This window comes from Echinops telfairi, unplaced genomic scaffold (assembly GCF_000313985.2).
Source record: "Echinops telfairi isolate 266 unplaced genomic scaffold, ASM31398v2 ScPeMD7_7458;HRSCAF=8496, whole genome shotgun sequence".
Classification (NCBI taxonomy): Eukaryota; Metazoa; Chordata; class Mammalia; order Afrosoricida; family Tenrecidae; genus Echinops; species Echinops telfairi.
In genome coordinates, this window is record NW_022111358.1 from 51,137,639 (window position 1) to 51,161,836 (window position 24,198).

The window sequence follows — 24,198 nt, forward strand, 5'->3', positions numbered from 1 at the left end:
GTCTTTGACAGTGCTACCTGCTAAGATTGCTCATCCTGGAGAAGGGCAGGCGTGGCAAAGGAGGAGAGACCCACAGGGAAGAGGGCTGGTGAGAGCAGAGGCAGATCGCAGAGATGTGGCCCCAGCCAAGGAGCACCACGGGTCACTGGCATCGCCAGGGGGAGGTGAAGCCTCTCCCTCAAGGCCTCAGGACAACAGACGCCACCTTGAGAAGACTTCCGCTGCAGCCTCCAGAACCGGCAGAGTAGCGTTGTTCCTATGAGCCACCCCCAGCCACGGTGGCCACACAGCTCTCTCTCACAACACCCACGATCCCAAAGAATCAGCACACAGCTTTACCACGAGAGAAAGAATCAAACATTTTATTTCCCAGAAACATTCTCTTAAATATCCGCGCTCACGTCATGCCCTGCCAGCCAGTTCCGCCAAGCCCTGGCACTGAGGGCGCCTGCACTCGGCACAACGCTGGGTATCTTTGGCATTTTCTTCCCTTAGTTTCGTGACTTGAAGAACCTGTCTTGTACAAAAGGATGTTGGTTTACAGAAAAATAAGCATATAAATCACTTATTAATCCCAAAATGTAGTAAATAGCATAGCAAAAAACTCATCAAATCCGTCGTGTTCACGCCTACGGCATGCAGGGAAACCAGCTCTCGGACACGAAAAGGCGGGTCCCAGGAAGGTCCCCGACGACGCGTCTCTGCCAACTCTGCTGCAGAAAGCCCTCATCTCCTTCTGGTCTACAAAACCAGTGCTGTTCAGGAAAAGCTCACCGCGATCCGATCGTGAGAGAAGGAACGTCCAGACCCTTCAGGGTACCCGGGAGGGGGTGGGACACTGGCCCCTGGGTAACGGGCACACGTCGAGAACGGAAGCTTCATGCACAACAAGCGGGTGTTTGGGTGTCATGCCCAGGTGGGAGCAGCAACAGACACGGATCTGCCCCCTGCCTGGGCTGGACCAGGCTGCTTCGGGAGAGAGTCCAGAGCCGGCCCTTCCGAACCCTTAGGACACCTTACAGCTTGGCCTGGTGCAGTGTCTGGGTGGGCTCTGGGGCTGCCGGCTGGACTTGGCCTTCCGCAGACTCCTGCGGTGCGCGGAGCTGGCTGTGATGGAGTAGGAGCGGCCATGCATCATCCTGGCATTGAGGCCGTTGGCCATGGAGAAGGACTTGAGGTGGCTTCTTAAGGCGACGGGGAGTGGGAGCTTGTCCACCAGGTGCACAGGGGTGCAGGACACGATGGCGCGGCAGCACAGGTCCTGCAGGCTGAGGACTGGGGGCGGGAGAAGGCAGTCAGCTTGCTGCGCTCCCCACGGCCGGTGGCCACTCACCCAGCTCTCTCTCCGCTCCCGGGAACCCTCTGTGAGGCGTTGAGTGGACTGAGTCTGGAGCCTGGCCACACTCCCGACAGTCCCTGCCCCCACCCTGCGAATTCCACTGCCCCCGAACTTGAGACGTCAGCTCATCCCTCCCCCGAACCTTGAGGGTGAGCTGGCTCTGAAATCAACCATTGCCTCCAGGTTTGGAATGGAGCCTGGGGCTGGTGACCCGTCCCTGTCCCCTGTCCCCCGGCAAGCGCACCTTTGCTGGGCCTCCAGAGGCGGTCCATCCCATGGCGCAGCAGCACAACCCTGGCCAGCTCCGTGAAGGACTCGGTGATGTTGAAATTGCACAGGGGGCTGACCTCGAAGAAAGTCACGCCCAGGCGCTCTGCGTAGGCCCGAGCCTGCTCCGTGGGCACCTGCCGCTTGAAGGCCAAGTGCAGCCGGTTCCCCACCAGGATTTTGGGGACACCAGGGGCGTGCTGGGGGCAAAAGAGAGGCAGATGAGTGGGTTCTGTAGCCCTGGGACGGGCACCTGACGGCTCACTCCCAAAGGGGCTGACCGCTGCGGGGTTACCCGCTAACTGAGGGGTCCCACGGGGCTCTGGAGACAGTGTCAACAGGTCCTACCTCATCAATCTCCTTAATCCACCGATCGATGCCATCAAAAGACCAGCGGTTGGCGATGTCGTAGACTAGGATCACACCCTGAGGGGAAAGGGTGTGACAGACAGGGAGGGGCCTGACCAACGGGAACAACCCCTTCAGCACAAAGGGCCTGTTTCACTGCTCCATGAATATGCTCATAAGATCCCATAAGCTAATGGGCGGGCTGGGGGCTAAGACTCACCCTTCACACACACCCGCCACTCTGTGGACATGGAGTACAGGGCACGGCAACAAAGGCTGCCTCCAGGGGCCAAGGGTGCACACACCCACACTCACGTGCTGACACATGCTCAAAGCAGACATCCCACACAAATGCATGCATAGGCACATGCTGCATAAAGCCACTCCCCACACGCCAGAATGCATGAACATAGGCACACACACACAGGCATGTGCAAATGCACACACCTACTCCCAAAGCTAAGGAAGGCTGATGCCACCAAACACAGCCCAGCCCCCTCTCCAACGCTAACCCGGATGTGCACAAACACTCTCCCTCTCCCCGTGGAAATCGCCAGTTAAGCCCTTCAAATGAGATGTATTCAAAGTCACCTCTACCTCCACGGTACAGGGCCTGGCATGTTACCTGCGCGCCCCGGGAGTAGGAGCGGAAGATGGTGCAGAAGCGCCCCTGCCCAGATGTGTCCCTGCAAAGACACACAAGCTCATTAAGCTCTCCCATAATCTGCAGGGACCTGGGTGCTGGGATGGACCCCTAGGGCCCTTCTCTCCTAAAGTTGAGGCTGCAGGTGGAGGGTGGACTTTGACCACAGATGCCCAGGGAAGCTGCCTGTTGATGGTGGCGCCCTGCATCTGCACCGGGCCACGCTCTGCTTGTCCAGGGCTGGCTGCAGGTGAGCAACGAGGCCCTGCTGCTCGTCTTCCTTACTGGGAACTGGCCTAGCCTAGGGCCACTTGGACTCGGGAGCCAGGGCGGGGGCTCCGACCATCCCCGACGAGGTGGGGAGCAGCCCCTCCACATCAGACCCACTAAGACTGCCCGCAGGAATCTCAGTGGGTCCACTAATTGCGGGACATCTGGGGTCAAGGGGCGGTGAGCGCAGCACGCGGAAAAGCCGGCCTGCGGCCTCACAAAGGCTGATGGGCAAGCCTGGTGTGCATGTGTGCCGAAGGGCGGTGCGTACCCGTGCACCTGTGCAGGTAAGAATGGGAGAATGTGCAATCTGTGTACATGCAGGAGGCCCCCATGATTCCACCCTCAAGGCCCAGCTAGACCCTGTGGCTCAGGTGGTGAGGGTGACCCTCCAAGGAGGATGCTGGTGACTTGACCCAAGTGGCGGAGCCCTCCAGGAGACCCCATGCTCACCAGAGCTGCAGCTTTACACGCCGGCCGTCCAGCAGGATGGTTGTGGTCTTGTAGTCGATGCCTGTGAAGGAAGCGATGGCCTGGCTGCAGAGCATGTCCACTCGGCTGCTCTCAGTGCAAACGTGTCGAGGAGGGAGGGAACCTCTGCGGTGTGGCTTTGGGACACACAGGGCCAGCTTGGATCCCTGCCTGCCAGGCCAAGCCCCTGGCCCACAGACAGGCCCAGCCTCACCCACAGCCTTCTCTCATCACTGACTGGTTTCATCCCTGAGGTGAAGGCCAGGGGTCCCCTGTACTTGCAGGTCCCTTAACCAGCCCATGCAGCCTCTGGCCTCCCCAGTGCTGCCCAGAGGGGAAGGAACCACAAAGCAAGAGGGCAGGGTGGCCCTCATGACCCAGGCAGGAGACCAGAAGCGTGGCTCTCTGCCCCCGGGACCTGCAGTCTGTGCTATTGTGGCAGGCAGCCAGTGTGAGGGGGCGTCTGGCCCAGTGGTGCCCCCTCCTCTGTGGCCTTTCTCTCTGTTCTAGTTTTAATTTCTCCACCCCACCTACCCACAGTGGGCATGTATTTCTTCTGAAGGGAAAAAAGCACAGCAGTATTAAAAAAAAAAAAAAAGGAGATTTAAAAAGCCGGACCCCACCTTCCACCAGAAACTAGTGTTGCTGCTCTGAGAAGCCATTGGAGCTCACCACGGCTGGCCTGCAGGGCTGGGACCAGTCGACTGCACTGCCCAGGCAGTCGGTCAGAGACCCAGCACCCCAAGAAGCATCCCTGGGAGAGCAGGCGAATGGCACCCTCCTGAAAGACTGAGGCCACTCAGGGCCATGCGAGTCCAACCTGCTTCCTCACCCAGCCCAGTCAGGGTGGCTATGTGGAATCTGACCCTCCATTCTCTGGTGGGGTTCAGCCCAGTCAGGACCAACCTGAGCACCTTCTGGGAAGCAGTCTCACAGCCGCACCACCAGGGATCCTTGGGATGTGGCCAGGCGGTGACTGGCCCATGTGCCAAGGTGACCGCCCTTCGGACAGAACACACCCTCTGCCGCAGGACCCAGCACAGCCCAGCACACAGCCGGCAGGAAGGGGCCGGCACCAAATGATTGACCTCACGCTGCTTAGAAAGATCTAGAATACTTACCCTTGGTCCCCAAAGAAAAGCCTCGCCTGAATGCCCTGCACTCAGGATGCACTCTCCCTCCCCCGAAAGGAGTGCTGAGGGCACACAGTGAGCAGGGGTGGGCCGGGCAGCACGCTGCCCAGTTTGGGGTGGCATGTGCCAGATCCCAGCAAGTATGTGGGTCTCTGTCCTGTGGTGCTCTGCGGCTGAATGGGCAGGCGCGTGGGCGTGCTGCATTCCCCAAATAGGAACAGGACTGTCTGATGAAAAGCGAGCCACCAAACGGCTTCTAGGAACCCCTCAAAGTCAGGCAGACAGAGGGAGGGCCGGGAGAGGTCGAGGAAAGGATGTCACGGTTAGTCAAACAAGCAGGGGGAGAAGGAGGCAGAATTTCTGCAGAAGCCCAACATCCGACCAGAGGGGGTCTCGCAGCACAGAGGGCTGCTCAGGAGGGTGGGGACGGCTGTGGAGGAGACAGAGCTCTGGGCCATCCAGTCAGGTCTGACTCACAGCCACCCTGCGGGCACAACAGATTGCCCCCGCGGGTTTCCCAGGCGGTCAATCTTTCTGGAAGCAGAAAGCCTCCTCTCTCTCCTGAGATACCCAGAGCTCCACTCCCTGCCCCCGAGTCCATTCAGGCTCATAGCGACCTTCTGGGGCAGGATAGAACTGCCCCTGTGAGTGTCAGACTGTCTCTGTTTACGGGAGGAGAGAGCCCTGCCTGTCTTCTGCGGAGGAGCTGGAGGTTGTGCTGAAGGGCCGACCTTTTGGTTCGCAGCCCGGTGTGTAACCACTGCACCACCAGGGATCCTGGCTACACTCCAGTGGGGTGCTGTGCTGTGACAGTTCACGGGGAAGTTCGGACACTGGTGGTTGAGGAGCACTGCTGCTGGTCTGGCAGATTCAGGAAAACAGGCTCACGCAGACTGGAACAGCCGGCAAAACGGCGGGAGCCGGTCACCAGGGAAGGAGAGGATGTGCGTGCGGCCTGGAACCTGGTGCCAAAGGCCCATCGAAAGCCTCAGAGCTGCTCTGCCCTCTTTCTGAAGAAGCTGTGAGATGGTGCACTGGGCAGGGCAGGAAGCAAACAAGAGAAACGCTCTGCGGAGGAGTTGGGAGGTGTGTGTGGGGGGGGGGGGCAGGAGGTGGAGACCGCTGGGCAGAGGGAACAGGGACTGTGGCACAGGTGGTCCAGGCAGCCCTGGCTCTGCCTTCCCTCTGCGACCAAGGTTTGTGGAGCAGCCTCAGGAAGACCCCAGCCAGCCCTGAGAACAGAACCACTGTCAATCCACTCCCACAGCACTGCAGCCCCCCACCTACCCATGAGGGCAGAACCGGCCCCTTAGGCACCCCTGACTCTCGGTGACCCTGGCCCATGTATGGGCTCATCTCTCGCCAGGGGGTGGGGGGGCATCGCCCTCCCGGGAGGGAAATGGCGCTGCCCTCCAGGGAGCGGCTTGATGAAGGGCTCCCACGCCAACCTGCAGGTGTTGTCAGGGGACTGGGAAACAACCGGGAAGAGCGTGTGGACAAATTCTCCACGCTCGTAGTTTAAGGAGTCTGGGGAACCGAGGCGCTCCTGGAGGGAGGCCTTCATGCTCCTGGGTTGGAGATGAATCTCAATCACATTCTCCTAAGTAAAAGTTATCCTTCATAAAGTCCCCCTAATAATGCCAGTTTCAAAGCGCCCCTTGCAAGCACATGGTTACTACACTATAGGCTTGAAGGTTATCTCCTTGAAGGCCACTCGCTGTCTTCCAAGAAAGCAATTACAGTAGACCCTATTGTCTGTCCCACCCTGAGCAGGGCCCACTCCCTTCTGATAAGGATCATAGATTGTTCCCCTGGAGAAGAGCTCAGGGACACTTAAGGTCAAGCCAGCTCAGAGATGGCCAAGGTTAAGCTGCCATCCTAACTCTAGAACCATTCCCCGCCCCCCGCCCCCACATCTTGTTACGTGTGTACCTTTCTGCCACATGTATGCCTCTAGTGTCTCCCCTTCCTACTGCGTGTACACCCCTCGCTCGTCTCCCTCAGGTTATGTGTATGGCTCTGGGACCTCCCCTTCTTGTTACATGTGTGCTTACTGGGGCTGGCTGACAGAGATTATATCAGCCTGTTAGGAGAATTCATTACCCACCTCACTCTGCTGAGAGGTGAGGCCTTCTATGTCTTGTCTGTTGTTTCGTTCATTTACCCTTCAATTACACAACCGCCCCCTAGGACCCATTCAGTTATGGAGGCTGGTCCCCCACACTGATGACTGATGGTGGTGGGGGGGCACACCAGGGGCATACCCCAGAACAGGGAGATGGCCTTCGTGGGTTACAAAGAAGACCCTCTTGGCTGGCCAGCTTCCCAAGGCATGGGGCTTTGTCCCAGAGCCTGGGGTGGGGGTGGGGGTGGGGGCCTGGCTCAGCAGGGACCTTTCCCAGCTCTCCCTCCTCTGTGACCACCTGAGAGTGGACGGACGGACGGACGGGGCATTTTCAGGTCAAGAGGCAGACCTTATGAACAGGAAAACCCTTAGGAATAAATAAGCACAAGAGGGCACTTCCCACATGGACTGGGCCAGCCCACCACCCGAAGCACTCCCGCCCCCCATCTCTGAGGCCAACACAGGGGGTTGCTGTGAGTCAGCATTGCTGCGAGCTTGGTTCTTTGGGGGGGTGCAGTTGTTATGTGCTGTGCACCCTCCCCCACAGTGTGATCTCAACTATCTGTGCAACCCCCTCAGCCGCTCCCCCACAAAATAACGAGGCAGCCTGCTTCCCTAAAGATTGCAGCCCAGGACAGCGTACTGAGTCCAGCTGGGCACTGTGTGTCAGCAAGTGAGCTGTGTGCGAGTGAGTGTGTGGATGACAGAACCGTCACTGGCATGGCTGCACCCGCGGGGCATGTGTCCACACTCTGGGGTTTAGTTGTGAAGTACAGGCTGACCCACGCCCTTCCCAGGGGGAGCCCTCTATTTTCCTACCTGGGGAGGTTAACTTGCTGCCTGGGCAGGGCTGGCTGAGTGGATCTGGAAAGCATCCATCCTCGCATGTTTATTTCTCCTCAGGGCCAATCCACTTAGAAACAGTTCTAATGAATGCGGAAGCATTCTCCCTGATTGTCCTCGGTATTTTTATTTTCACCGGAGGGCGGCTGCACTGCACTCAGGATGAGGCGTCAGACTGCTCTCACGACTGTTCTCACACGCTCTTTGCACCCCTCCCAGCACCCCGCCAGGTTCCCATAGAAGGGGAAGGTCACTTGATGAGTTTGTCCATGATCGTCTTTTCTGCCCCTGGGCTTGCTCTGCCTTCCTAAGGTCCTAACACCACCCTGACCATCAGCAGGTAATCACTAAGTGTCAAACACAGTGCCGCCAATGGCCTGGCCACCCAGGAATGACCTCGGGCGCTCCGTCCATCCACTCCAACATCATAGCATGGAGCCAGGCCAGCCCGAGTGCTCCTCAGAGGGAGAAAAGTGACCCCAAGACCCAATGTAAAGCAGAAGAATTCAGTACCTGGATGCAGCCAGACCTGCACCTGCTGATTCTGCAGCAGCAAAGGAACACAGCTCCTCAGCCTAAGTGACTTGCAGCTGGTTGCTTTTACCTAAAAGAAAACCCTAGAAGCATCATGACAAGAGCGACTGAGGACTGACGTCTGTCACTCATTCACCAGAGCACAGGGAGAGCTACAAAGGGTACATTGGAACATTTTCCCAGAGCTGAGGACAATGCCTCCACACCCAGAACCTTGCCAGAGACCCTGACTTGACAGTGAGGCCTGGGCTACGACCCGCTGCAGGCCAAACGACTCGGTGACCCTGTCAGATGACCACTCCCCTAAAGCCAAACCAAACTCACAGCCGAGGCGTCCACTCCAGCTCATAGCGACCCTATACCACGGTGGGGTCACCCTGTGAGTCTCTGATGGTCACTCTCTACGGGAGCAGAAAGCCTCCTCTTTCTCCTGAGGATCGGCTGATGGCTTCACCCCGCTGACCTTGAGATTAGTACTTTGCCATCAGGGACCCACTCCCCTAAAGCAGCCCAGCTTTAAAAGACAATGGTGGATCTAGCCCTGACCTCTGTACACCAGGCCTGCTGGACAGAGTCCTTCCCAGGTCACCGAGAGACAGGTGCAGATCGTGGACCTAGGGGGCTGCCCTCAGAAGTTGAAGAGGACAATGACCCCACCCTAGGTGAACTCTGCATCCCCCCCCCATCTCCCCGGGTCCCTAGCTCAGGTCAATCTCACACAGACCCACAACTTAGATCCAGACCGCCCCCCCCAGTGACCACACCCCAAGTCTGGACACCCAGCCCAGAGCGCCTGCTGCCCACTTCAAGTCTCTGAGGTCACAGTGACTCTGGAGAGAAAGTGCTCACGCCAAGTGCTGGCCCCAACCATCAAGACGTGATTTCTAAGTTAAACAGTATAGGAGCCAACCCGCTCAGACCCTGGTCAGTCGGACTCCTGTGGGCCGGTGACCACAGGGCCTGGGGGTCACACTGGGTCTGAGAGAACATGCTGCTTTCACAGAGCCACCTTCAATCTGAGAAGTCTGCCTGTCTGTCAGACACAGACAGCCGGCACAGCCGCGCCCAGGGCGAGATGGGTCCTGGCTGAGTCACAGCAGCACGGGCACAAGAGAGATAATTTTAACCTCTGGAGAAAATAGTTAAGAGAAGGAAACGTCAAATGTTAAGCCTCTCTCGACACTTTTAGCTCCACGTGATGAACAAACACTGCAGTGATCTATTTTCATTCCTGCACCCCTGCTTCTCTCTGTCCCAGGGAGAGCAGGCAGAAGGGCGTGTCTTGACCGCGGACAGTGGCCCTGACAGGGGTGAAGGTGGCCCTGATGGGGGACAATGGCTGTGATGGGGGACAGAGGCCCTGGCAGCAGACAATAGCCTCAGTGGGAGATGGTGGCCCTGGCAATGTAAATACCTGTCAAACAGAAGTCAACAGCACACTCATCTCTGAGAACCTGGGGACAAAGGGTCTCAGGTGGAATTAAAGGGTCAGAGTGCTGTCTGGTGGAGGCCAGGGGCCACCGAATGGGTGGGCATGGCTACTGATGGGCAGGGGCTTCCTTTCTGGGGAGGAGGTATTTTGGAGCAGGGCAGCGGTGCGGCTACAACGTGAGCAGTCTGCACACCTCTGGACTGAGCACTGGGCAAAAGATACACTCACCATCTTTCAGAACACCAGAGGGGTGTGTGTGTGTGGACTCTGACTCCTCCAGCCCTGCCCGCTACGGCCATCTGTGTCCCGGGGGTCTCAGGGCAGCTCTCAGAGGGACAATGGCAGGCTTTCCTTCTGAGGCGCCTCTGGGTGGCTGAGAGCATGAACGTTCACACACAGAGTAACTGCACCAGATGGACCAGCCCTCAGGGTCTGTACTGACCCCACGGGGTGCTGCCCAGCCAGGCCCCACTGACCCCCGGAGTGCCCAGCCAGGCCCCACTGACCCATGGGTCCTGTCTCGCCAGGTCCCCACAGACCCACAGGGTGCTGCCCAGCCAGGCCCCACTGACTGCTCTTGGCTCAGCAGACGCTAAGGCTCAGCCTCTGAGGAGGAAGAGAAAAGCCCTTGCTGGAAGCAAATGCAGCAGGGCAGCCAGACGAGGCCGGCACTCTGCCAGGGGCAGTGCCAGGTTCCAGCCCCTGATTGGGACAGCAGACCTGGTGACCACTGGGGTCCACTCCACAGGGTCATCTGCCACCGTGCAGTGGCCCCATACCTTCCAGCACAGAGCTCAGAGTGGCTCCTGGAGCTGATGGGCCTGCTCAGCCAATGTGGCTGAGAGGAAAAGGCCACTGCCCTTGAGTAGGCCTGCCCAAGGTACTACCGCACAGCCCAGGCCACCTTGCTGCTGGCTGGCACCAGATCCTGAGGGCATCTCCACGTGGCTCCCCCACCACCTCAGACAAACTGCTCCACCTTGCCCCAGGTCTACAAACAACATTTCCCACTACCATCAAGTTAACTCAAAGTGACCTCGTGGGGCGGCTGACTGATCCTTAGGGTTTCTGAGATGGCTGTCCAGCTCTGGGGGGTGGCTGGGGGTCTGCAGTGCCGACCTTGTGGTCAGCAGCCTGATGCTTACCCCACCACATCATCAGGGTCATCAGTGGTCTTCCTGAGAAGAGGAGGTTCTGGACACAGGCACTGCCCGTGTGCGGGGCAGGACACAGGAATCAATTACAAGTCCAGGGACACCGAGTGTGGCCGCCTGCCACCAAAAGCTGGGGACACTGTTACTACTGTGAGGGAATGCATGCTGTGTTTAATGACGCTGGTTTGTGGTACTGTCCAAAGCCATGTCCCCTGGCAAGCACCACCATCAGCGCTCCTGGGAGAGGGGCACTGACCATGGACAGGTGGTCTGAGGGCTGGCGTTGAGTCCCTCAGATGTCAACCCAGGCTGACACCGAGAGCCACACGCTGCGTCCACCAGCTCCTGGAGCTCAGCCCTCCACGCTGGACAGCTATGCTCCTCTCCTCGTCCATCTCAGGGAGAGTGGCACGTTGGGCACACCTCTGTCCACCCCACCATGAAGCTCTCCTGTCAGCCCTGGGCACCCAGGGCTTACCCACTGGTGTCAGCTTGAGGTTGGTGTGCGTACTTACGATTCTGCTCTGCAGGCCCGCTTTTGCCATTATTCTAAATAAAACACAACCCCAGCCCCATCACGAGCCACGGTATAAATAACACACACTGGTGGATTCACCTCATGAGCAAATGGGCTGAGTCACATCTGGGGTGGGGGGTGGGAGGGTGGGGGTGGGAGGAAGGAATCACTTGCTGGGAGAGGAGAGGGAAAGCCTCAGTTCACCAGCGGCCTCAGGGCTCCCCATGAGAAAGACACAGCAGCCTCAGGGCTCCCCACTACAAAGACAGGCAGTTGCAAAACTGTCCAGTTGGTATGACTAACCGGGAGGCGCTGCCCATGGGGTCTCTAAGCTGGCAGCCTTTGTGGACATAGGCTATCAGACTACCACCTTTCTCTCCAAGGAGTGTCTGCTGCCCTTGAGCTGCCAGGTGCTCTCACTGCCACACCACCAAGTCTTCTTCCCCTGGAGGGGACAGCCATGGAAGCCCGTGGGCACGTCTCTGCTGTCCTGGAGGGTCACTGTGGGTTGGAATGGATGCGCACACAAGAAGTTGGACAATGTGACCAAGGCTGTTCAATTTCAGCTGAGGAAACCCTGGAGTCTGTCTCTAACAGCCCATGGATATGTCTCCCTGGAGATGAGTTTGTGGGCAGGAGGTGGACAGTGACCCTCCCTGGTCAGCGGGCCCATGACTGGTTTCCGAGTCCCCGTCCCTCTAGCTAGCCGGCCTCCAGTCATGCTGCCTGTCATGTCAGAGCTGGGCCCAGGGACGGCCCGGGAATGAGACAGCATGTCAATGGAGTAAGTAAGTCAGCCAGGCAGATTCCTGGAGGTGCAGCTGATTAAGGCTCTGCTGTGCTGAAAACGGATGTCAAGTCATCAGCTCCCGGCGACCCCTGCATGCAAGGGTGAGCTGGCAGGGTGGCCGAGGGACTCTGAGACGCAGGGCGGGATGGGGCTTGTGCCCTCGAGCTGATTCCCACTCAGCAACTGATGGGGAGGATGAGAACTGCCAAGACAAAGTCTTCACAGGGGCAGACAGGCGCGCCTCTCTCCCGAGGAGCGGCTGACTTTGGGGTTAGTAGCCCATCCATCGCATAACCCCGGACGCCACTAGGACCCCTCGTCCAAGGCGATGGATGCATAGAAGCCCAGCTGTGGGGGAGACTTGTCCTGTGCTGCTGAAGTATGTGCAAGACACTTGCCACTTTTTTTTAAAAATCACTTTACTGGGTGCTCTTGCAACTTTTATCACAATCCATCCATCCATCCATTGTGGCAAGCACATTTGTACATTTGTTGCCATCATCATTCTTAAAACATTTTCTTTCTATTTAGAGCCCTTGATATCAGCTCATTTCCCCCCTCCCTCTCTCATGAACCCTTGATAATTTATAATTATTTTATGTTTGCCACTTTTAAAAACCACTTTCAGTGCACAGTTCCTCGGCATAAATTGCATCTGCCTCTGCACCCCGTCCACACCCCCCCCACCACGTTTGTCTCCCTCAACAGCCACTCAGCCTCCCTTCAACACCTGCTCCCGGCACCTGGTCGCCATACTAAACTGGGTCCTGACAGCTTTGCCTATTCTGATCCAGGCCAACCTCAGGGAGCCCACTGGAACGCAGATACAGGAGTGACGTTAGGTTTCCCAGCGCCCCTAAGTGGAAAGTCTGCACTATGCCGTAATCCAGCAACTGTGCAGAGCAGGGTGGGAAAAGTTCGAGATGCCATGAGGATGATCCACATGGAACGCAGAGAGAGGAAGGGAGCAGGAACTGCTGGGAAAAGGCACGGAAACAAACCTTCCACTGGCCAGAAAGCAGGATCTGCAGAGTGCAATACAATTCCCTGAACTTTCTGAAACCCCTCGGTGAGCAGAGTGACCCTGTCCTTGCACCTGGCTGCTTTCACCGGATTCTCCAGTGTGCAGATAAGCCGGAGACCAAGCCAACTGCCAGGATTGTTTCCTGTAGAGGGTTCCAGAGTCCCATGGGGCGACAGGTGGGTCTCACCCAGCCAATGCCTAACTCACAGCCCCGGGCAAAGGAGGCTTCGACGTCCGCTGTGACCAGGAGAGAACGCTTGGTGCTTCTCCTCCCTGGAGACGCTGCCCCCGCCCCACTGGCCCTTCAGAATCCCATCTGAAAAGTTAGAGGACAGCTGGGGTGGTGTCCTGGGCCTCCTCACTCGCCTGCTCTGAGCCCAGTAATGTATGCCGGCTCACAGGATGATGCCTTTCGGTGGCTGGTGCAACCAGCCCTTAACAAACATGAAGCAGAGAGGCCATCCTGCTGAGCGGGGAGAGTAGTAAGAGAGCACAGTGGGTGTCCCCGGGAAGCCCAGGGCCATTACGGTCAGCTCCACCGCCTGACATAATGTACGTGGCCCTCATCCTGTTCCAGGGGCCCCACCAGTAACTGAGGCACGTTCTGCCCAACCACGTATTTATGACAGGGTTCCTCAGCCTCCCAAGTCCTTCCTCAAGCTCCACTCTGCAGCCAACGTCGACCCCATCGTGCCCTCAGGCTAACGGTCCTCCTCACAAGGATTACTGTATATACGTACTCGGGTATAAGCCGAGCTTTTCAGCAGATTTTTAATGCAGTTTTGGGGTAAAATTAGAGGTCTCAACTGATATTTGAGTAGGCTTATACTCAAGTATATACGGTATATGCCTCTGTAGCTATCTTGTCCCTGTGCTGGGAAGACTTCATAAATGTTCTCTTGAAGAAAAAAGAAAACATAAAAAAATTCTCAACTAAACAAAACAAAAAGAACACCATTGCCATTAAGTTGACTCTGAGAAAAAAAGAAGAAGAAAAAGAACACAGTGTGACAGCAAGTCTCTTGTGTAGGGAAAACTGGGAGTGGAGACACTGTAGCACTCAGTGTCGATTTAATCTCCACCCCCCACCCCCCCCAGTCCCTGATGAAACGAACAAACTGTAGGGGTGGCAGCGATCAGAGAAGGACCAAGTCACAACTTCAGACCGGGACATCACCTGACAGAGGCCAGGGGAGGAGCCAGGTGCCAAGATTCCGACATCACCCTGATTCCCAGGAAATGCAGAGGCGCGGGGGACAGGAGGCTAGAGGGGATGCATGCCATATACACACCCGCTCACCCAGGGTCCTTGGGGAGACAGTCGCCTGGCAGGACAGGCAGTCCAGTCCTGAGTTTGCCCAAATCTCCCTCATGCGGCAAAACTCAGACCCAAGACCCCAGCCCTGCACCTGCAGGCAAAGAGGAAAACAAATTGGCCAGGTGTGGAGACCCAGTGGAGGCCCAGACTGCAAAGGGGCCACTCATGCTGGGTTCTGCTGTCCACGCAGGGGTGACACAGAGACAGGGCGCAGGGCAAAGCCCACCAGCAAAAGATGCGGGGTCAGTCCGCGGACACAGAGTGCCTGCTCCCCAGACGCTGACCAAGGTAGGGAAGGGTTCCGACTTCTTGCCTCTTCCGGGTGGAAGCAGCTCTCCGGGTCAAAGGTTACGTGAGCACTAGCAAGCACTTTGAAGACAATGGCGTGAGCGTGCAACGATTTATCCACAAGACTCGAAAGGCTCTGTTCACCCAAGGCCACCGTGAAGGTAGGGTGAGATGGGAGGGGCTGCTCACAGGACTCAGGACTCAGATCCAGAACACATTAAATACACGACAGACACTCCTCCGACCAATCAAGACGAAACAGACACCCAACAGAAGCAAAGGTGGACCGCAACTCTGTGGACATCTCAGGAAAGAGGGATCTCAACACATGCAAACAAAGGCGCCCCATCCCACCAGTCCCCAGAGGGAGGTCAAGTGGAACCGCCTGTCCTGAGGGGAGGGGAGGAACGCGCCACCTCTTGGTGAGGGTACAGGAGGCTGGACTCAAACACTCTGTGGGGGCGGCAGACGGCTGGCGACACTTTGGGAAACAGCTGGGACACACGCATGTACATAGCTGTGGACACTTGCTGCTGCTAGGTGCCGCCCGTCGGTTCTGACCCCAGTGGCCTGCTGCACAGCAGAAGGAAGCGCCCTGGTCCTGGTCCACCCTCACAACTGTTCTTGAGCTTGAGCCCGCTGCTGCAGCCACTGTGTCCATCCATCTGATTGCCGGCCCTCCTCTCTTTCACAGGCCCCTCTACTTTGCCAAGCATGATGTCCTTTTCCAGGGACTGGTCTCTGCTGACATGTCAGAAGGACATGAGATGAGGTTTTGCCATCCTTGCCTCCAAGGAGCACTCTGGCCGTACTTCTCCAAGACGGATCTGCACGCTTAGTACTCAGCAGCTCCACACTTAGGTCTACTCCAACATAAACGCCTCCCCAAGTACCAAACACACATTCGAGAGAACTGGAACTGAGAGAGCCACCCGGATGCCCGTCACCAACAGGGTGGGTCCATGAATCAGGGCCTTCCCACAGGGAAACAACTCAAAGACACTGGTAACACAGGAGTCTGGAGCACGTGGTGGGGGCAAGAGGAGCTCTCCACCAAGGCCCTGCGCACCCCACCCGCACAGGCATGGAACAGGCAAGCGCCCCATGCTGGCCGGAAGCAGGATCACAGACACCTGGGGTGGGGGTGGCGACTGAGGGAGCATGAGGAATGGGGGAGGGTGTTCTATTTCTTATTCTGGGCGCTGGTTATGTGGGTGTGCTAGGCTTGTGGGAATCCACCGAGCTGTGCCACCTGTTCAATATGTTCACCCCTCTGTGCGCCCACCTCCCCCACTGCGATTCCAAGCCCCAAGACAGGCTTCCCAAGGCTGCTCCTCCTCAGCACACAGGCCACGAGCCACAGTTTCTCCCAGGGGGCACTGGCAGGTCCAAACCACCAGCTTTTACATTAGCAAGCAGTGCCATCAGGCCCCCCTTTATGCACATAGGGGAATAGGCACGCACATATACCGAGGAGCCTGGTAACACAATGGGTTAAACATTGGGGTGGTCACCAAAAGGTCAGCAGTTCAAACCCACCAGCTGCTCCACCGGACAAAGGTGAAAAAGTCTACTTCCTTAATGACTTACAAAAACTTGGAAACCCCAGGGGGCAGTTGTACTCTGTCCCATAGGATCACTGACTCAGAATTGACACCATGGGAGGGGGGGGCTCCAGAGAGCTTGTTGGGAAATGGAACTAAGAGATAATGAAATGTTGCCACAAACGTGTGATGCTCCTTTGTATGTCTGTATTCACATTCTAAAAGGGAAAAGACCCAGAACAAAGAGCAGAGGAAATTCTTCCTGATTGCTCCAGGCGAGGAAAACTGAATCTGAACATAAAGTCGGTAAAATAAAACTCAAAGAGATTCTTAAAAGATGAAATAAATTATTCTAGAAATGAAATCTTTTTATGAAAGGAAAATTGGAAAATGCAGGAACAAATGGAAGACCAAAGCAACATCATTACTGAATGAATTAATATGCTAAAAACAGAGCTCCCCACCTAAATCACAGTAAAACAAGTCGTTCAAAGATAGCTGTGAACAATTTTCTAAAATCAAAATTACTGACACATAGAAAAAGGCTTGAGATCATCCCAAAAATACAGATGAGAAAAAGAAAAGAAAAGCAATTGCAGGGTAGTGAATGGACTTAGGCGACAAAGTAATTGGTACAGTAAGTAGAATCTCGGCCGCCCCAAGACACCCATGTCCTAACCCCTAAAACCTATGAATATGTTGAGTACATAGCAAAGGAGAAGAAAGGATGTAGGTGGGATTCAGGTTACTGGTAGGGGCACCAGGAGTCAGATGGCCTCAATGGCCATAGGTTCGGTATTCAGTCAGCTAACCAGCAGCCTGATGGTGCAGTGGTAAGCATTTGATGGTTAACTGAAGGGTGTGTGTGTGGGGGGGGAGGGGTTGTGATTAGAAGCCACCAGCCACTTCATGGAAGAAGGATGTGGAAGTCTGTTTCCATCCTCGTTACAGCCTTGGAAACCCTATGGGCAATTCTCCTCTGCCCTGCAGTCACTAAAAGTCAGGGTTAACTTAACTTGGCAACAGGTCTCCTTTTCTTTGGTCAAGAGGCTGACCTTATAATAGAGAGATTATCCTCAATTACCAGGATGGGTCCTATGTCCTTAAAGGTGGGAGCTGGGGGCAGAAGAGTGAGTGGCAGAGTGATGCCACATGAAAACGATTTGAATGGCATAGCTGGTCACAGCTAGCTTTGAACATGGAAAGGGGCCTGAGCCAGGGCATGTGGAGTGTGGCAGGAAGGCCCTCTAGAATCCGAAAATGGCAGGAAAACAGACACCCCCCCCCCCACATTCTGGAAAAGAATGCAACAGTGTGGCCACGTTGGCCTTTCTGACCCCAGAGCTGTAAGTTAAAATATTACATGTGTCCTTTCTAGTCACAAACTCTGTGGTCATTTGTTACAGCATCAACAATGGAAACTAACACAACTGGTGTCTCTGCAGTAGAAACACTAACAAATGTAACAGAAGATACTTTCAGGGTGCAACAAAGTAAATGTCCCTGCAACCTTTATACGCAAAACTTGCATTGATTGATCAAGGGTAAGGTTGGACAGCTGACTATTGTAATTACGATCAATAAACTGTGCGCCCAAAGAAAGTTGAATTTGCAAGATATATATGATATTCAGACTACATATTTGTATATGTTATTAGAGATAGGACGTTAGACACACAATATTCACCTGAGACACAACTGGGTTAAGCTAATGAATTGTAGGTCTAAAAGAAAGAATTCTTTGGAAACTCAGGAAGAAAAGGCAAATCACTCAATGAGGGAAAACACTGGGCCGATGTTGACTTCATGACAGCAAAATCCAATGCCAAAGCTGTGTGGTAGGAATTACAAAGTGCTAGGGAAAGAACAAATCACCCAAGAATATGATACCCAGCCCATGTAGCATCTGAAGGGAAAGGCCATTCCCAGGCATCCTCAAATACTAGGCAGTTCCGGAAACCCAGTACTGTGAGCCTCCCCACACACAACTGAAGAGAAAACTGAGCTAATTAAGGCACACTGCAAGACACACTCCCAGATGCAAAGGAGCTGGCTGTGGGTGCTGAGCCCTTTCAAATGCTGAATTAGCACTGAGGATGATGTGAGGATGGGAAGTTCAGCTACAAAGGCAACAACTGGCTGCCCACTCAGGCAGTGGCAGGTGGGGGAGAAGGAGGTATGGAGGTGTGCCTGCCCTCCGTGAACCAGCACAAGCAAGTCTTGTTTCTAATGCCACTTTTTCACAATTATAATGTGGAGTTCACATCTTCCTAGTTTTCATCGTCTCTCCCCTTAGTGCTAAAGAAAGCAATTTTCAGTAAATTGAAAGCTCCCGAGAGGCCGTTCATGATGTTGGTCCTAAAGCCAAATAGAAAACAAAATGTTTCCCCAAACCAAAGCCAAACTTACAGAGACCCTATAGCACAGGGTAGAACTGCCTCTGAAGGCTTCCAGGATTGTAAAATTTTACAGGAGTAGAAAGCCTCATCTTTCTCCCAAGGAGCAGTTGGTGGTGGTTTTGAACTGCAGACCATGCAGTTAGCTGCCCAACATGTACCCACTGTGCCACCAGGGATCCCCAAATAAATGTTTCACATGAGTATCCTTGTAGCCTGTTGTTTCGGGCTTGGCCTCGGGGTGACCCAGGGGGCAGGCTAGACCTGGGCCTTCTTGGCACTGGTTGCCAAGCCTAGCTTCTGATGTGCTCAGGAGTGGATTCAAATCACCAACCTCTCTGGCGTGGGAGCGCACTTAACCATTGAGTCCACGAGGGTGACTTTTAGGCCAAGTCCTCCCCTATTGTGTCAGGATGGCTCCTCAAGACAGGGCCTGCCCAGGGACTTCAGGTTGACAACTCTCAGGAGAGGACCTCGGAGCCCTCCCTCTCTCCCCTGGCTCTCTGCACTCCATGGGGTGCCCCATGCTGCCTCCTACTTCACTGTTCAGGCTAAGCTCATCCAGTTCATGCAAACTCTCCTTAGAAAATCCGACCAGAGAGTAGGGGCTTCCCCTGTGGGCTTGTCCACACCACCCCATCCCCCATCCACCCAGCTGGCTTGTCTCTCTGTGCCTACAACGCAGGCTCCTCTCTGAGGGGACCAAGGACACCGATGGCAAGCCTGGGGTTCAGACAGGCAGCAGCAGGCTCTGGGCTGACACGTTCGAAAAGGAGAGCACACGCTGTCCTGCCTCAGCTGCACATGCTGGCGCCAGCGACCTGGCCTTGCCATTGGCCCCCTCTCCATTCTCCAGCTCAGGTTTCTGGGTCCTTCCTCCCAGCAGCCCTTACCTCTCCTTCGAGGGGCCAGCATAACCAAGCCCCCTCAGGCCCTCTCCAGTCTCAAACTTCAGGGCATCCCTGCGGGGCTGCAGCACCCCCACCCCCACCCTCACCCCTGCGCTGCTGCTGCTGCTGCTCCTGTGAACAGAGCCCCTCAGCAGCTAAGCTCGGCACCTTCCAACGAGGTTTCTCCGACCATCCAGGCCGCAGTGTCAGGCCGTCTGGTCCTTTCCCTTACAGGCCTGCCCACCAGGAGAGGCCAGCGACTCATCTACCCGCGTCCTCGCTCCCCCGCCCCCACCATCTGGGTGCCTGGCTCTGGATGCTCCGCTCCAGACGTTCCAACCACCACTTTGGTTCTGCCCCCAGCCGGGGTCCTGGATGCCGCCAGCTCTCCTGCCCGGTCCCTGCCCCCGCCCCAGCATCCACGGCCCACGATCACTCACCAAACTGCCGCGCACAGCCCCAGGACGAACTCCCACCCAGGGGCCTGTCCGCTGGCCTCACATCGCTGGACGACAGGAGCCCGGCCCAGCGCTCTCCACCTGGTGGCCCCAGCGCTGCGCCCCAGCCCTTCCTTGCACCGGGCCTGCTCCCCAATTCCAAGCCCCTCACCCACAGACTCTGCTCCCGGAGCTCCCTGAGCCCCGGGGCTTAGCACCTCGCCCTTGGCCCTGGGCCACCAACCCTTCACCCCAACCCTGCGTCCGGTGTCCCCTGTCCTGCGCCCCTCGCCCTCGGCCCTGCGCCCCTCGCCCTTCGCCTGGAGTTCCAGATCCTTGCGCTGGGTCTGCGCCCCAATTCTAGCCCCTCACCCCCAGGCCCTGCTCCCGGAGCCCCCGGCCCTGCGCCCCCAGCCCTTCGCTCACGAGTCCCAACCCTTCACTCCCAGCCCTGCGCCCTCCGACCCCTGTCCTGTGCCCCAGACCCTGGGTCCTCGACCCGGGCCCTGCGCCTCTAGCCCTTCCCACCACCACCACCCACCCCCACTCCCCCGCCCCGTCGTCCCCAGTCCCAGCTCCACGTCGCTGACCCGCGCCGAGTCCCCTGCACACTCAGTCTCACGCTGCCAGGCGCTCGCCCCTCCACCCCGACCGGCGTCCCTTGCCCCCGCCAACGTGTCTGGTCCCATCCCCGCGCGTCCCGCTCGCGCCCCCGGCCCCAGCCCCGCAGTGGCTCAGGCCCCGCGCCCCCGCGCGCTCACCTGCCGGGTGGCCGTACGGGGACTCTGCAGCGCCGTCCTGCAGGCTCGCCAGGATCTCGCCCTTGCCCACGTCGCTGTCGCCCACCAGCAGGAACTTGAGCAGGAAGTCGTAGGCCCGCACCGGGCTGGCCAGCGCGTTCATGGTGCCGCGCTCCGCGCCCCGCGCCATGCCCGGCCCACGCGGAGCGGCCGCACCAGCGGGACCAGGCTCCGCGTCCGCGCCCGCGCCACCCCCGCCGCGCTGACAGCCCGGGGCCCCGCCCCACCCCGCCATTGGGGAGCGCCAGTTGCTAGGGCGGCTGCGTGCGGCGATTGGCCGGTCTGTCCCTCCATCTTAGTCTGATCCCGCCCACGAGCAGACGTCGACCCTCCCTTCAGCGGAGGAGGCTGCCGCCGCAGCCAATGAAGCGCAGGGGAAGGGGCAGAATGGGCGGGTCCCTTGACAGATAGTGGGCGGGAAGTGCTGTCTTCTAACCAATGGTGAACTGGAGGCGAGGTCCCAGGAAGAGATGGGTGGGTGGGGTGGAGGCGTATCCAATAAAATGGGGGCGGGAACGCTACCCCTGCAGCCAACGGGGAGGCTTTATTATGGCTTGAGGCGGGGTAGGAGGCGGGGCCGGATGTTTACCCTCCGGCGTGGGGCCAGTAGCCCCAGAGTTTTCTGGTCCGGGAGGGGAGGCGGAGCCGGGCAGGCGGGGGCGGGGGCGAGGGCCCCTCCCGCCGCGGCTTCTCCGTGACCGGAGCCAGGAGGTTCAGGTGTGGACACGCCCAGCCATTGGGCGGTGTGGGCTCTTAGGTAGAGGAGGGTACTCAGAAGAGAGAATGGGCGGTGGGCACGGAGGCTGGTGCGTGGCAGGTGCGTTGTGGTCCCCACGAGAGCCCAGGGGGTCCCTCTAACGCTGCTTCCCTTCCTAACCCACTGTGGTCTCTGCCCTAGCCTGCATGTCCGTCCTCACGAGAGGAGACCCCCAGACGCGCTCTACACCTGGGGGTCCACCCCAACCTGGAATGGAGAGCAGTGGCCTACTTTGACCTCGCGTCTTTTTTTTTTCTCATGCTACCACCGCACAGCAGAGCTCGTCGTTGACATACACTGTGAAGTACTATACCACTGAGTATGTAAACGCTAGTGCGTATTGCTTACATTATTTGCAAGCATCGCTTTAAATTAAAAAAAAAACTTTAAAAAAGGTTTACAGAGCAGATCAGTTTTCCATTCAACACATAGCACACCTTTTGTGTAATGTTGTTGATTTCTGCCCCTGACATCAGGGATCCCACTTCCTCAGGCATTTCCCATTTCAGTGCCTCCTTCCCTCCCAATCCCTCTGGACTGTGCCACTTTAATCACTTTTTAATTGACTTTTGCACTAGGGGCTGTAAAATGTTATGCTACTGTGCCCCCAGCCCAGGGGCAGGCCATTCCTCCAACGTTGGATCTTCAGGTTGTCTCCACAGCTCACTGACAGCTTCGTTTAGACCCCGTTTCTGCCTGTAAGGGTAGCATGCCCTGCTGAGGTCATGTGGCACTTTGGAAGGGAGTGGAGGGTCTCCCCATCATGGCGGCTAATGTGAAAGCCGAGTTAGTGTCTCTTGGGAGGATTGACGCTGGTGAACACCAAACCTGCCCATCACTTTCCACATTAGTTTATTTACAATTTCCGGGTGTAGGGAGAGGCCAAGATGCATCCCAGTCAGCAGATAGCTAAAGAAACACTGGTGCGTTCGTCCACTGGATGCTGCGCTGTTGTGACTTGCCGTCCAGGCTAACTCCCGGTGGTTTAGAGTAGGATTGCTCTGCAGGTTTTCCAAGATGATGGTGGGCTTTTGAGAGCAAATTTCCATGTCTGTCTCCCAAGGTCCCGGAGAAGCAATGAAGTACCCTGACATGGCCTTGTAAGTCCCCCCAAATGACTGAGACTATGCAAATGGGTTACTTGTGGCCCCTGATGGGATTGGGTAGCTTGCTAATAGTGCACATGACGTGCAAGGCAGCCTTGTGGAGGTTGGACCACGGCTCAGAATGAGCCATTCCCAGTGTGGGGGACCAGCCTCCACAGCCCAATGGGTCCTTGGAAGTGGTTGTGTCATTGAGGGGTAAATTAAAGAAATGACAGACAAGACATGCAAGTGCTCCACTCTCCCATGGCAACCGGAACCAGAGTGAGGGGAGAATGTGTTCACTCACAAGCTTATATAATCTCAGGCACGCAAGCCACCTCACACACATACTTAATGGGAAGAGGACGAGCTAGAGGTGTACATGCAATAGGCAGGGGAGGTAGTAGAGGCATACATGTGGCAGGAAGGTACCCATATAACAAGATGGGAGGGTTCTAGAGTTAAGATGGCAGCCTAACCTTGGTCTTTTGAGTGTCCCTGAGCTCTTCTCCAGGGGAACAATCTATGATCCTTATCAGAAGGGAGTGAGTGGGCCCTACTTAGGGTTAGATCAGTGGTTCTCAACCTTCCTAATGCCGTGACCTTTAATACAGTTCCTCATGTTGTGGTGACCCCCCCCAACCAAAAAATTAATTTTGTTGCTACTTCATCACTGTCATTTTGCTACTGTTATGAATCAGGCAACCCGGTGAAAGGGTCGTTTGACCCTCAAAGGGGCCGGGACCCACAGGTTGAGAACTGCTGGGTTAGATGGTCTGATTGCTTTTGATGGCAGATAACCTTCAGAAGTATAGTAGCAACCATGTGCTTTAAAGCAGCACCTTAAAAATGGCATTATTATGGGTTGGGGGGGACATCGTTGGGAATAACTTTTACTTAGGAGAATGTGACTGGGATGCATCTCCGACTCAGGAGTGTGAACTTCTCCCTCCATGAGGGTGTCGGCCTCTCAGACGCCTTACAATATGAGTGTAGAGAATTTGTCCCTGTTCACGCTCTTTCCGGTTTTCATTTTCACACACCCCAGAGATGGACCAAGGGCCTGACAATCACCAAGACGAAGGGCCTGGAGAGGAATGAGTCCTTTGCGCCTGGGGTCCCTGTGCTGGGAACCTCTCAGACCTTGAGACAAGAACTGCAACACTGCACAGCACAGGCATCCAGAGATGGCGAGCAGCCGCAGCAGGAGGATCAGGGGACCCCTGTCCCAGGAAAGCTGAGCGACTTCAGGCAGGAGGCTTGCTGGTGAAATTAGGTGCCTCTGGGTACTTATCAGTGGAGCATCAGAATATTAGAATGTTTGCCAGACTCCCTAAGAATCCCAAGTCTTGAAGGGGTCAGGGCCAGGGCCAGGGAGAGGCCTGTTTGTGGGCATGGCTGAGAAGCTGCTTGCCTGACCACCTGTTTCATGAGTGTTTCCTGATCCAAAATTTCAACCTGCTACTTTCCTATAACCACGAGTCTTGTCTGTGAGTGCTTTGCGGCCACTGCAACAAATGATTGAAGCAGAGCAGCCGATGGGCCGTGGGAGGACTAGGTGGGGTGCGAGTCAGTGAAAAGATTGGGAAGAAGAGGCAGGTTTGCCCTCAGGATTCAGCGTAGGATTCATCCCTGGGCTGATGCAGATGGGTGGGGTTCTCTCTCACTGGTGAAATGAGAAGAGGTCAGAGACCCATAGCATCATTCTTGCAGTCCCTCTGGGTGGGTTTGAACTGCCAGTCTCTCAGTAGTTGAGCAGCTTTTATTGTTCGCAACACCAGGGACTCCCCAAA

At 56.4% G+C, this 24,198-nt stretch overlaps 1 protein-coding gene across 1 annotated transcript; it reads right to left on the reverse strand.

The window, feature by feature from the left end:
- Positions 1-346: 346 nt before the first annotated feature.
- Positions 347-20,698, reverse strand: RAB40B (RAB40B, member RAS oncogene family). The gene is made up of 6 exons (XM_004709087.2): positions 20,525-20,698; positions 3,321-3,381; positions 2,580-2,640; positions 1,955-2,032; positions 1,584-1,806; positions 347-1,275 (listed from the first exon to the last, which is right to left on the reverse strand). The coding sequence occupies exons 1-6, from the start codon at positions 20,691-20,693 to the stop codon at positions 1,007-1,009; spliced, it is 861 nt and encodes a 286-aa protein (XP_004709144.1). The 5' UTR covers positions 20,694-20,698; the 3' UTR covers positions 347-1,006.
- Positions 20,699-24,198: the final 3,500 nt, after the last annotated feature.